This window comes from Theropithecus gelada, chromosome 5 (assembly GCF_003255815.1).
Source record: "Theropithecus gelada isolate Dixy chromosome 5, Tgel_1.0, whole genome shotgun sequence".
In the NCBI taxonomy this organism is placed as follows: domain Eukaryota; kingdom Metazoa; phylum Chordata; class Mammalia; order Primates; family Cercopithecidae; genus Theropithecus; species Theropithecus gelada.
In genome coordinates, this window is record NC_037672.1 from 122,415,575 (window position 1) to 122,429,906 (window position 14,332).

The window sequence follows — 14,332 nt, forward strand, 5'->3', positions numbered from 1 at the left end:
TCTCTGATTCTAAAACCCATGATATTTACATCCCTGCACGGAAGTTGGAAATGCATCTTATAGGCTGCAGTTGTAGTCATTGTGGGTATTTCCTTAAAGGAAATGGTGTCTACAATTGTTGCTAGCCAAAATCACAAGTGTCAGATTTCTAACTGCTGAGACTTGCCTGTCTTCACCATTCTCTGGACTCATTTGAGCCATTTGTTTTATGATCCACTCTTCTACTAAAAGGTGGAACTAGAGGTATAACAATTATTTAGTACTTAATTTTATATATTGTTTTCTGGGGTTTTCTATTTTTATCAATTGCTTATTTATTTATGTGTCTAGCTCTCGTATATTTCCCATTCATTCCTTTTCAGAGAATGATGACAGTCCTACTTACTGCCTCTCCCTTTCCCATAGCTTCCATTCTTCCTGGGAAAGGAGAAATCAGAATTATTTTGCTCTCCCCACTTCCTTCAGATTCATCCTCATCACTCATCACTGATGGAGTTTTTATAGCATAACTATAAAAGATGACACTTTATCCTATGAAAAACAGGCCCTGGTTATATCCTAGCTAAATGGATGGGTGGGTTTTTCTCCATGACTTAATTTTGTTATCCAACTGGGAAGACTGTAGTTTTATTAGCAGCTGTCTTTCCCCTTTTCTTACCAGAACTTGAGCTATTAGCACCTAACTCAGAAAATACAGAGTTTGAAGTTATTATTTTGACTTCACAGATCCTTTCTTCTAAACATTTTTTCTTAGGTGAGGAAACAAATAATTCTGGCTAGGGTCTTTTAAACAAAGCTGTTAATATTTGCAACCTGTATCCACATGACACCTGAAAGAAATGATGGCTTAGCTTTAGTTGCAAATAGAAAGTGCTGATATGAGTGGAAATACAAAGAAAAGATGTATTTTTCTTCCCCTAAAGGTTGAGGATGGACTTTAAAGGGGGAAATTCTGAGTGATTCTTAAACAACATGTGAACTTCTTTATTTCCCCCAGACATTAGTTGCCAGTATGTAAACATTTCGGCAAGAAATTTTACACCACCTCCTCTGTGTGTCAGACCGTATTTAATGGTTGAATGACAGACAGTGCTGAGCCTTGGCAGTTCCATAGTGATGTACAAATCCTGGGATTAAAATGGCAGTTAACCAGTGGACCTTTTCTAGAATAAACTCCATGGCCACTATTTAAAATCAGTTACTTATCAACAAGACAGACAATTTTTATTTCGACTTTATGTTTTCCTGTAAAGATTTCACAGTTTTTTCCTAGGAGTAGTTTCTGTTGTTTGGATGTTAGATGCAAAGGTTCTGATTCATTTCGGCAGTCTTAATTGCATGAATTCCTGGCAGTCACTTTAATTGGTATTTTGCAGACACGTGGGAGTCATTCACACATTGTTTCCTTTTTCTTTGTAGGTAGAAATAACACTTCAGGATATCAATGACAATCCACCAGTATTTCCAACCGACATGCTGGATCTCACTGTAGAGGAGAACATTGGCGATGGCTCTAAGATTATGCAGCTGACAGCCATGGATGCTGATGAGGTAGCTCGAGCGTGTCTCTGAATTTGGGAAACTTAGTAGTGCAGTGATTTATCAAATTTCTAGGATATGTTGACTACTTTTATTGCCCAATAATTAAGGTTAAGCATGTGTGCTCCTTTCCAAAGAACATTACTTCTTGAAATGTAACATAAAATGTTAAAAAAGAGATTACTATCAAGAGGTAATTTTCCTCTGATCAGCAATCCACAACTCACTTACTTGCTGCTTGTACTTTAGGTTTCCTAGCCAAATTATTTTTTTCTTTAATAATAAAAATATCTAAAGACGTATCTCTATTTTATGCCTTTATTATTCCCCTTTGCTATCTTATAGCAGCTAAGGTTTGATTTTTATTTTATTTGTAATTGTTAAAAGCAAATGACGTAAAATTACAGAATTTTAAAGTTTAGATTACTATTTTCTATATTTATATATTAAGTTCAGCTATGTAATTATGTTTCAAATGGCATGGAAACAAATAATGTGTGATTTATATTTTTTCTTATGAAAAAACTCCATAGCTTATTTTCTTCTTACTGGGTAAGGAGTTTAATTAATGTTCTGGAGTTTAGGAAAGAGGAATAACTTTCCAGACACCAGTATCTCCTTACCTCTTTCCCCTTAAGCCAAGCCCAACACAGAACAGAGAATTTAATTTTCTTCTTCTCATCTAAACTCAGAAATATCAGAAACTTGATTCTTGGCATACAAATAAGCACTTTATAAATGTATTTCTGTGACCTTAAAAATGTAAATAAATAAATAATAGAATAATTTTAACTGCCAGTACAGAAATGTAATGACTTAGTCATTTATAAAGTTTTCCAAAATCCAACTATTACAGATGAACAAAATAAAGCATAGACATTTAGGTAATTGCAATTTGCTATTAAAAAAGGTATGATGTTTTATGTTTAGTACATTCTACTCAATTTTACAATGTGAAGTTCACACTTATTTCATATTTAGCTAGCTTTGAAAGTTTTGTCTGACTTAATATTTCTATTATTCATAGATACGTGATATCATTAGCCATAATTCAGTAAATATTTCATTCTCTTAAAGTTTATCATTGATAATATACATTTTGATTTTTCAATTCATAAAATTTCATTAACTCTCATTTGAAAATAGCAGCAATAACAAAAAAACTCATGCAATTGGCAGAAGACAATTGACATCAAATAATTGAAATTGTAATGGCTATTTTGTTGGTTATACTCTCCCCAGGAACAGAGCAAATAAAACTCATTTATTTGAAGTGATTTATTCTAATAACTTTACAATAATAAAGTAATAATCATGTTAATTATAATAGATATTCAAATGGGATGGCTATTGACTCCATGGAATATTTTAATTAGAGTGGGATTATTCAATAGGAGTTACAGGAATAACAGGTAAAATTGTATTTGGAAATTTAGTTGTTTTAATCATCATACTGCTCTCTTAAGAAATTGTTATTTCAGAGATTCCAACATTCAACCCTTTTAATACTATTCTCTTGATACTGTTATAATTTTATTTCCCTCCCAATATTTTCTCTTTAAGAACATTTCAAGTAAGTTATTAGTATAAATGCAATACTGCCAGCATTCTTATTTTTCTCCATCTGACTTCCGTGTGTGTGTTTGTTTATGTGTGCACACACTTGCATTGCCTTCAAGTTCATCTTTTAAGCTATGTTTACATTTATGATGAGACTAGAGGAAGCCTAGGAAGGTCCTTATATCTGTAGGTATTTAGACCAGCACTTGTTTTTGTGAATTTTTATTTTATTTCTACTTAGCTTTGCTTTTTAAGTTTAAAAAAAAAAATGTAAGTAACCATGCAGGTGTTATTACTTAGACATCCTAGTTAAGAAAAATACAGAATGTAAAGTGATGATAGCTAGGATATATAAGAAGTACTTTTGAGATGAGACAGAGTGGGGAATTAGGGCCAGAAAAGTGTGAGGCTATAACGTTGGAATAAACAAGAGAAATGGAGGAAAGGCTGTTAGCAATTCAAGGGTAGAGAGGGATGCTGACAATATGTATGAGGTGTGACTGTGCCTGAAGGCATAAAAATCACCACATTCTTGTAACTAGATTTGTTTGTGTGTGAGTGTAGAAAGGCAGAAAGTATGGAAGGGAGTAACTAGGTGCACCTACAACATGAAAGGAAAGGGGGGCATTTTAGTAAAACTACAACTGTTGTTTTTTAAAGAAAAAGCTCACAACGCTGTGTTCCTTCTTAAATGCATTTTCCTTTAAACAATTTAATAATGTTTTAATAACTACTGACTGACTATAACTCTTGACATGAGGAACTCACATGTCTTTGGTTCCATGTTAAGTAGAATGGCTGCGTATGTCATTTAGAATTTTGGGCCGTTTTCTTTTTGTTGTTGCTTTTAGTTGCTTATAATAAATATTGATGCTTTTAGATAAACCTTTGTTCTATTTTCTACTTTGTTCTCAGCTCCTTACCTCTTAGCAGAATTTGGAGAAAATATTTAAAATATTTTCTCTCTTTTCAAATCCTGGCTCTGTTTTCTTTCTTCATCTAGTTTGAGTAAGACTCAAGATTATGTAGGTCATCAGCTAATTGTGTAGACTTTTAAAAATCATTTACATACTTTTCATTAATTACTTTACCTAACATATAAGTGTTAGTATGCTATAGGAACTCTTGTAGGGCACTGTAGAATAAAGCCTGGGTAAAGGAATTACAATTTTATAAAACAACATTTACATGTTGAACTTAATTTAGATACCATTTGAAACGTGTTGGATCAAGATTTACATGTTTCAGAAGCACACGACTCTGTTTGTCTCTTGTTCTTTTACGAACAGAATTATGCTAGTAATGGGCCAGGAAAATCAAACTTTGCTCCGTAGTACCATATATGTTTTTGAAAATACTATTTAAGGTTCTAATATGTATTTGAAATTTATGGCTGTTTACTTTTAGAATTCCTTCCATGTGCTTTTGTGTCTGTGGTTCGTCAGGAGAGCAGAATATTTTTAACCAGCATTATTTCCACTGTACGGCAGCTGGAACATGATATTTGTTTCTTGTTTTGTTGCTGATATGGCATATTTTGAATATTAAGTAAATAGACTTTTCAAAAGACCTAATTAAATCATTACTCTTGGCCAGACATTTTCAGACATTCACTAGTATTATGAATTCACCACATCAGCTGATTTTGAATATGAAAAAGATTGTTTTTTTATCAACACAGTCTGGTGTGTTTACCTCTTTTCAGAAAAATTATTACAATTTTAAGAATATTATTATTTATTACAGCCCTTTTATAGACAGGGAATTTCTAAATATCAAACCATTTTTGTAATAGCATTAAATAGGTTTTTGTGTCTTTGCTTTACCTTAATTTCCAAGTACTTACTGTTTTCGTGGGTCAGAATTGAATGTAGCTACTTCCATACCTCACCCACTTTACTAAAATAATGGAATTCCTTGTGAAACAGAATAAATAGTACAGAGTGTGGTCAGATTAGAAGTCTCACATTCTTATGGAATGTTTTTGTTAAACCAGAAAATTACAATAAATATGTTAGGTATTCAATGTACACCTGAATATACAAGGTAAATGTGGGTAATATCTTAGACTCAGCTGTCCATTATTAAATTTAAATGTGCTTTGAGGCATTCATTTTACTAAATGTTAAGACTGGCCTGAAGAATGCAGTACAAACTAACACTAAATATAGAGGGAATATTTTTGCTTTAGACTGTTAGGTATCATCTCCTTGAATGGCGTGAACCAAGGAGGCGGCGCTTGCAGTGAGCCAAGATCGCGCCACTGCCCTCCAGTCTGGGCGATAGAGTGAGATCAAAAAAAAAAAAAAAAAAAAGGAAAAAAAGAAATCATCTCCTTATATGTTTGATCATGAAGGAAAAAATGTATGTAAGCTATGATGGAAAAAAGATGTATGGAAACTGTGGATGCCATAATCCCCCAGTGTGTCAGCTTTACATGCCTATACGCTCCAAACTTACCTTCTTCCTAATATTCTCCCTGAGAGCTCTGAGTCTTAATATTTTAATAAATACATTCTTAGAGGTTAATTATAATAAATGGTATATTTGTTTTAGGTAATATATTAAATTAAAGAGTCATTTTTGAAGTCAACAATTCCAGCACTACTTATACCTCAGTGTCAAGGTCAATAATAACATATAATAGGAAATCCAATACCATAGTTTCCCATGGATATATAGCAACTCTAGTTATATTTTGATTCCAATTATTCATTTGCAGAAGTCTAAGTCATCAAATACATTTAAGCCATCATGTTTCTCTTATAAGAAAATAGTAAGAATAAGAATAAAATAACAACTATCCTTATCCTGTGCTTACTATTTGTCAAGGTTGGTTCTAGGTTTTTAAAATATATATTAACTAAATTAACCTCTAAAACAATCCTTTTTGGCAGGTAATATTATCATCCCAGTGTATAGATGAGGAAACATGGGCTTGGAGAGGTTAAGTATGTGGTCCAGTGCCACATGACTAATAAATGGAGCACAGTTTCAACCCCAAAAGTATGGCCCCAGAGCATCCTATCTCAATCAGCACAGGGTATAATTTAACTCAGTATTTTGATTGTAATATACAGAGTTAAGAAATATCTCTCTTCCTTCTTCCTCTGCTGATCCTTGCTTCTCTTATTTCTTCCCATTCCTTCACCATCCTTATTCAGTACTAATAAGGGTGTTCCTATCTCTATCTCTTCTAATTTAATTTCTGAACAACTCTTGTGGGTTCAACTGACACCCACATAAAATGACCTTCAGATATTCTTCTTAAACCTCATTCTAAAATCTCTAATTGCCAGCTAACCGTTTCTATGAAGCTATCCTTTAATCCCTAAATACACTGCAAATAAAATTTAACTTCATATTTATCCTGCATCAAAGCAGGTCCTATTCTTGAAATGTCCTCAGTAAGAGTACTCTCTTAATTCCCAAAGTAACTTGAAATTTCAAAAGACTTTTTTTTTTCTTTTTTGCTTTTACTTTGCATATGGGGTTGTTAAAAAAGTGAGAATATATATGGAAATGTTGAGCAAATGAGAGAGCTATTAGTATTATTTCTATTTTCAATAATCTGTCAAATTTTACTAATTTGTCCCATGTATTATGCTGAGTTAATCATGATTCAGAGTAAGTTCTGGAGTGAGATGGCCAGGATTCCAATCCCTTAATTTCTTTTAAAATGGGCATTCTAATAGTGCTTACCTTGTTAGTTTGCCTTTAACAATTAAATTGATTAGTGCCCTGGAATTGATGTGCTTAAAGTGGCATTTAGCATCTAGCAAACACTATGAATATTCTATTTTTCTCTCTGCCATCTCTAGTTCAGAATTTTGAGGGTCTCAGCTCAAAGACCTGAGAGTACATAGGAAGTCACCCCTGTTTTCATTTTACAGAACAAAGACTTTCATTTTACAGAACAGTTTCACCAACTTGGGAGAAGTGAAGCCTCAATCTCTTGGGCCCAAACTGTATTCACACACTGCCTTCTCAGGCCTCTCCCTACACTAGTCCATACTGCAGTATCAATACCCTTAAAAGACTGCTTCCAATTAAAACAATATCGGGGTTCCTTGGCTGTAGAATTGAGGCAAAGTTGTGTTACATTTGGGGTTCTCAAAAATATACCTATACTCTAACATTTTAACTTGACTTCCTTTTTTTGTTCTACATTAAAATTGTCCACTCTAACACACTGTTCAGCAGTGAGTAAGCCAGGCACATGAATAGTGAAAGACTGCAAAATATTATATTCATTTGATATGCTTTTATTTTTATTTTATTGTGATAAGAACATTAATGTGAGATCTGCCTTTTTAAAAGATTTCTAAATGTACAATACAGTATTGTTAACTATAGGCACAATGTTGTACAGTAGATCTAGACATTATTCCTCTTGCATAAGTGAAGATGTATATCCATGGCTTATAAACTTGTGATTTCTCCCTGCTGTCTGCCCTGGGAAACCACCATTCTACTCCTTGCTTCTATGTGTTTGACTATTTTAGATACTTCATATACATAAATATATATCATGCAGTATTTGTCCTTCTGTGACTATCTAGTGTAATATCCTTAAGGCTCATCCATGTAGTCACATATGGCAGGATTTCCTTCTTTTTTGAGCTGAATAATATTCCCTTTTATGTATATACAGGTTGAGTATTTCTTATCTGAAATACTTGGGACCAGAAGTGTCTCAAATTTTTTTTTTTTCTTTTATTTAGGAAGTTGCATTATACATGCTGATTTAGCATCCCTAATCTGAAATGTCAAAATCTGAAATGTTCCAACAGATATTTCCTTTGAACATCATATTGGCACTTGGAAATGTTTGGATTTTGGGCTTTTGGATTTTGGATTTTTTTTATTAGGGATGCTAAACCTATATCACCTTTTAAAATCCATTCATTTGTTAATGGCTATTTAGTTTGTTTCTGAATCATGACCATTGTGAAAAAAGGATTGCTGGATCATACAGTGATTCTATTTGTTATTTTTTTGAGGACCCCCATACTGTTTTCCACAACAGCTACATCATTTTGCATTCCCACCAATAGTGTACAAGGGTTCCAGTTTCTCCACATCTTAACCAACACTTGTTTATTTGTTATGATAGAAGTTCCAACAGGTGTGAGGTGATTTCTCTTTGTGGTTTTGATTTGCATTTCCCTGATGATTAGTGGCATTGAGTATTTTTTTATGTACTCATTGGCAATTTTTATGTATTCTTTATAAAGAAACACCTGTATAAGACCTTAGCCATTTTTTGATTGGATTACCAAACTTATAGCTATTGTGTTGTAGGACTTATTTATATATTTTGAAAATTAATCTTTTATCAGATATACAGTTTGCAAATATTTTCTCACATCCCATAGATTGCCTTTTCATTTTCTTGACTGTTTAGAGAAACTTTAGTTTGATATACTTTCACTTGTCTACTTTTGCTTATGTTGCTTGTTTTGGGGATCACATACATGATATAATTGCCCAGGCTTCTTCTAGGAGTTCTATAGTTTTAGGCCTTAATTTTAAGTCTTTAATCCATTTTGAATTGATATTTGTGTATAATGTATATTTTCATTCTTTTGCATATGGATATCCAGTTTTCCCAACACCATTTATTGAAGTGACTATCCTTTCCCCATTATATATCCTTGGCACCCTTATGGAATATCAATTGACTATCATGCATGGATATATTTGTAGGCTTTCTATTCTGTTCCATTTGTCTATATGTGTGTCTTTATGCCAGCGCCATACTTTATTCATTACTGTAACTTTGTAGTATATTTTAAAATCAGGAAGCACGATACCTCTAACTGTGTTTATCTTTCTCAAGATTGTTTTGGCTATTTAGGTTCTTTTGTGGTTTCATATGAATTTTCAAATTGCTTTACCTATTTCTATTAAAAATGCCATTAGAATTTTGATATAATTTGCATTGAATTTGTAAATTACATAGATAACATGGACATTTTAACAATATTAAGTCTTCCAATGCATGAACTTGGGATGTCTTTCCATTTGTTTTTATCTGTATTGATTTCTTTCAGCAATGGTTTGTAATTTGGGGCATACAAAGCTTTTGCCACCTTAGTTGAGTTTATCTCTCATTACCTGTTTAAGTCTTATAATATCATATCAACTTAAAGACAAAAAGCCTTACTTTGTCAAATACGTGTTCAAAAGAAAATATAAGGAGCAATGCTTTTTTACTTCCAATAGCTCAGATGCTTGGTTTCTTTTTTTAGGGTGCAAATGCTCTCGTCACATATACTATCATTAGTGGAGCTGATGATAGTTTTCGCATTGACCCAGAATCCGGAGATCTGATAGCAACCAGGAGGTTGGACAGGGAACGCCGTTCCAAATATTCATTGCTAGTTCGTGCTGATGATGGTCTTCAGTCCTCGGACATGAGAATTAATATCACTGTCAGTGATGTGAATGACCATACACCCAAGTTTTCCAGACCCGTGTACTCTTTTGACATTCCAGAGGACACAATCCCTGGTAGGTGATGGGTCTCTTAAGTGTATTTTGCAAGGATCACCTTTGACCAAAATTGCATATTATGTTGTGGCTGATCTTAGGCAGTGATTAGTTTTTACTGTATACTAATAGTTATAAAAATATATGTGCTGGATTTTTGGATCTTTTCATTAATCATCTTTGGTAAAATTTCCAAGCAAATGGCTAGATTTTTTAGAATGGATGAGGTTAGCCAAATATGTCTGAAAGTATTTGTGACATGGATAATTAATTTTTTGTCAACCACTGTTTTGGTGCTCTTTCTGCTTTAAAAATGTCTAATGTGATTTTGCTGCTATGTATAAAAAGAACAGCAAAAAAGATACATGAAAAACTGTGAATATTGATTCTAACACTCACTAGCTGTGTGATCAAAGGCAAGTTAATTCATTTCTCTTAATTTCAGTTATTTATCCTGTAAATGGAAACAGTAATTCCTGTTAGAGTTAAGGTAAAGGATAATTTAGAAAGTACATTGAGTTTGCTAACACAGGGCTTGGGTATTAGCAAATGCCCATTAAGTGTGATGAGAAACTGAATCTTTAATTATAATCTTGCTTCTTTGAACACATTATATTGTGATTTTTTTATTCTGAGTACTCAATATCCATGTTTCTGGTGTGTGTGTATATGCTCCATTCTCATTGTTGGAAATTTTTATGTAAAATTAAAATTTTATTCTGAATTACATTTGGAATGATTATTCATGATAAGCCATACATTTTTGAAACTCCATTTGGCAAAGGAATTAAACATCTCTAGGGGATTCCTCCTACCTGCAGTTTTTTTCTTCACTCCCCGAGATACCTTTGTGCGTGTCCTTTATGGAAATCCCATCACACTTATTTCTTGCCTTAGTTATTGCAATGACCACATGAGTTCTAGAGTGGTAGCATCAGGGCATAAGTCTATATATTTTTTTGGAATCCTCAGTTCCTGGCACTAGCAATATGCTACCTTAAATATTTATTGAATTCATCCGTATATTTATGGGTAGGTACTGCTAGATGGAAATGTAACGTCAGATGTATTAATAATTCCTCAGGAAATTTATGCTGAAACCTGAGGTCCACGGGATATCTGATATATCACATACTTTATTCAAATAGGGAAATGGTAAAATATAAATCTGCAGAATGTAATGGTCACTGTATTTTCATAGCAGTTCTCTAGTTAAGATATTTTACCATACAAATACATTTTTTGGTCTCTTTCTATATGTTCTCTTAGTAATACTTCTTGCTTCCTTGATTTTATACTATTATTCTTTTGATAGGTTCTTTGGTAGCAGCCATTTTAGCCACGGATGATGACTCTGGTGTGAATGGAGAAATTACATATATTGTGAATGAAGATGATGAAGATGGCATCTTTTTCCTGAATCCCATTACTGGGGTCTTTAATTTGACTCGAGTATTAGATTATGAAGTACAGCAATATTATATCCTCACTGTTCAAGCAGAAGATGGTGGGGGACAATTTACTGCCATCAGAGTTTATTTCAATATTCTAGATGTAAATGATAATCCACCTATTTTCAGCTTGAATTCATACAGCACATCTTTAATGGAGAATCTACCTGTAGGATCTACTGTTCTTGTGTTTAATGTTACTGATGCAGATGATGGTATGTATTTTATTTAATATAATTTTAAAAATATCTATAAACTGTCATCAGATTTATATTACATTTATTTATTGTGTTGAGCTGTCACAAAAATGCGTTTTGTGAATATAGTTCCAAAGTTGAGGAATAGAATTATAACTGAACTATGGAGGATTTTAAAAATTAAGTACTTTCTCAGTTAAATTATTATTTGTAACAGAAAACACACCTTTTATTGTTTTATAAACTTTATCTTATTTTTCCCCCTAAATGTAGGGTAGTGTTTCAATTTAGTAATGTAGAAGTCATAAGGCCACTTTTTTTGAAGATTTTTGTTAGATAAGAATATTTAAGTTTACATATATTATTTTAACTTGAAAAATGAAACCAAAGACTTAAATAAAAATGCTTACGAATGCAAAATCTAAGTTTCATATTTTTGACTGACAAATAGCTAACAATTTTTTTTTTTTTTTTTTTTGAGATGGAGTTTCGCTCTTGTTGCCCAGGCTGGAGTGCAATGATGCAATCTCAGCTCACTGCAACCTCCACCTTCCAGGTTCAAGCGATTCTCCTGCCTCAGCCTCCTGAGTAGCTAGGATTACAGGCATGCACCACCACGCCTGGCTAAGTTTGTGTTTTTAGTAGAGACGGGGTTTCTCCAGTTTGGTCAGGCTGATCTCGAACTCCTGACCTCAGGTGACCCACCTCCTTCAGCCTCGCAAAGTACTGGAATTACAGGCATAAGCCACCGCACCCAGCCCAGCTAATAATATTTTAACCAGGTTTCATTTTAACACAGAAAGTCTCAGATCTGTTTAATTTATGCTAAATGATCAAGTTAAAATTTTGCATTAAATTTTTACTTTACATATGTTTGATTTGTGTTTATTGCAAAAGCAATTGGCAAACTTTATTTTAATAGCTGACTCCTTTGGCCTTTCTTCTAACACCTGTTTTGTAAGTACACACATTATATAATACAGCATTAGAGAAAACATTGTATGGATTAGCAATCTTTAACTGAATTGTCTGGAAAATTAGTACTGTGTTTTCCCTTACATTGGATGCAACTAAATTGTCTTGTCAATATATAAAACAAAGGACAGTACTTTGAAGAGGAAATAGTTCTCTAGTGACAGGCATATCTATCTCAATTTAGAATTTCCTTATTCTTTTGACTTGGATGATTTGTGAAGTCTCAAAATACTATTCTATTTTAACATTCTATTCTATACTTAATTTCCTTTTCATAGTGTCTATAAATGGCACTTGGAACGATATAAGAAGCAAAAAGCACAGTATTTTATATATGTTTCAATAAGTAAAATGGGAAACATTTTCTTTAGAATTCATTGAGTAAGACCATTTTGAAGTTTCCTCCTCTAGTTCAAGTGCAGTTAAAATTGGACACAAAGATATATCTAAAATAGATGCAGCTGTAATGCTAGTACTAATACTATTACTACTACTATTGCTAGTAACAGTACTTTAATGTTAACGATGTTGATAATAATCTCAAGAACCGACATCTGTGAAGTGTTTTGCATGTACCCAGTCCTGGCCTAAGAACACTGCACACTCTGTTTCATGTACCTCATGCCAGGTCTGTGAATTGGCTCCAATTAGACATCTATATATAATTGAGGTTAATCTCTATTTTAGAGATTGACTTCTCTGTTAGTAGTTAGTTTACCTATTCTGTAGATAAGAATATTTTCAAAGCCTATTATATATTCTTAAGTTGCTTGTCCTGTGACTGTGCTCAACTTTTCTATAGTGAAGAATTTTCCATCATGTTTCTTTGGATTTATTAGTTATGTATTAGAGACAACCCATTGTTTCATAGAATTGTATGGTTTCCTGGAATAAGTTTTATTTACCATCATAACTTAAAATATAGGGAAACTGGGAAGATACCAAAAATTTAAAAAGAAAAAGAAAAAAACTTTGCTTGTCGAAAACCTGCTGGAATATTCCATGCACGTGTAAGCACAGAAATCCGTTGACCATTGACTCTAAGTCAGTTTTTGTGATATTTTTCCTTTAATTGCATTGAGTAAAAGTTTCAAGCAATATTTATTCATTGTTTTAGTTTGAATAATTTTATCAGTGTAATTTCCTGCACCTTGACCTAAAATATACGACACAATTCCTATTCTTTCTGAATTTCAAGGACAGTGATAAGGCTGTACAAGGGTAAGCTTGTTTGTAAAATTTTCCAGCTCAGTTACACAAAAGAGTGTCAAGTATTTCACAGACAATATTAGTCAGACATTTTTTAAAATAACAAATTAACAAATAAATCTCAATCTCTGATCAGAAGGTTCCAATGAGGCAATACTGTCATCTTTTTAGATGAAGACATTTTATCTGAAAATAAATTTCACAAACTGTTATCTTTCTATGGATTCTCTCAGAGTTTAAAATTTAGCTTACATGATGATTTCATAAAAATAAATCAGATCTTTTACTGTTTTCACAAGAAAGGTAATACCTCTGTTAGCATCAAGACTACTATGCATATGGTATTACATTGAGGAAACTATTTAAATTGGAGCATCACAGAAATATTCTGGCTTTGATGGTTATTTTATTATCCTATAAATTCTTTATACTTTAAATATTGGGAAGTCATATAAAAATGTTTTGCTAATAATACAATTGGAATTTTTGCTGAATAAATGTAGCTATATAATATTGGTGTACAATACACGCCACTGAGATTCATATATTCCAGTGATCCGATGACCTTGTTGAAACTGCTTTATAAAGATGGATGTTATTCAAAATACTTCTTTGTGTTGCAGCTGTGTGAAAAGTTGACAAATATTAGTTCTTTATAGAAATTAGAAGATGGCATTTATAGATTGTGAGTAAATGTACACATTTTATAGCATGAAACTATACACCTATACTTTTAAAATATATTTTAGTATTTATATATTTTTAATATATTTATAATATATATTTTATGTGCTGTGCTTCTTAGAACTAAATTATTCATGAGACTGAAATACTGTATATAGATATGTACATATCTATATAGTGTGTGTGTGTGTGTATGTATATATGACAAAACCATAAAACCAT

General features: G+C 32.5%; 1 protein-coding gene across 3 annotated transcripts in view; it reads left to right on the forward strand.

Moving 5' to 3' along the window:
• Positions 1-14,332, forward strand: part of FAT4 (FAT atypical cadherin 4) — a 191,759-nt gene that overhangs the window by 93,195 nt on the left and 84,232 nt on the right. For all 3 annotated transcript variants that reach the window (XM_025386034.1, XM_025386035.1, XM_025386036.1), the window contains exons 2-4: positions 1,420-1,551; positions 9,354-9,615; positions 10,910-11,260. In XM_025386034.1, coding sequence (XP_025241819.1) covers positions 1,420-1,551; positions 9,354-9,615; positions 10,910-11,260 — 745 coding nt within the window. The remainder of the gene's footprint in view (positions 1-1,419; positions 1,552-9,353; positions 9,616-10,909; positions 11,261-14,332) is intronic.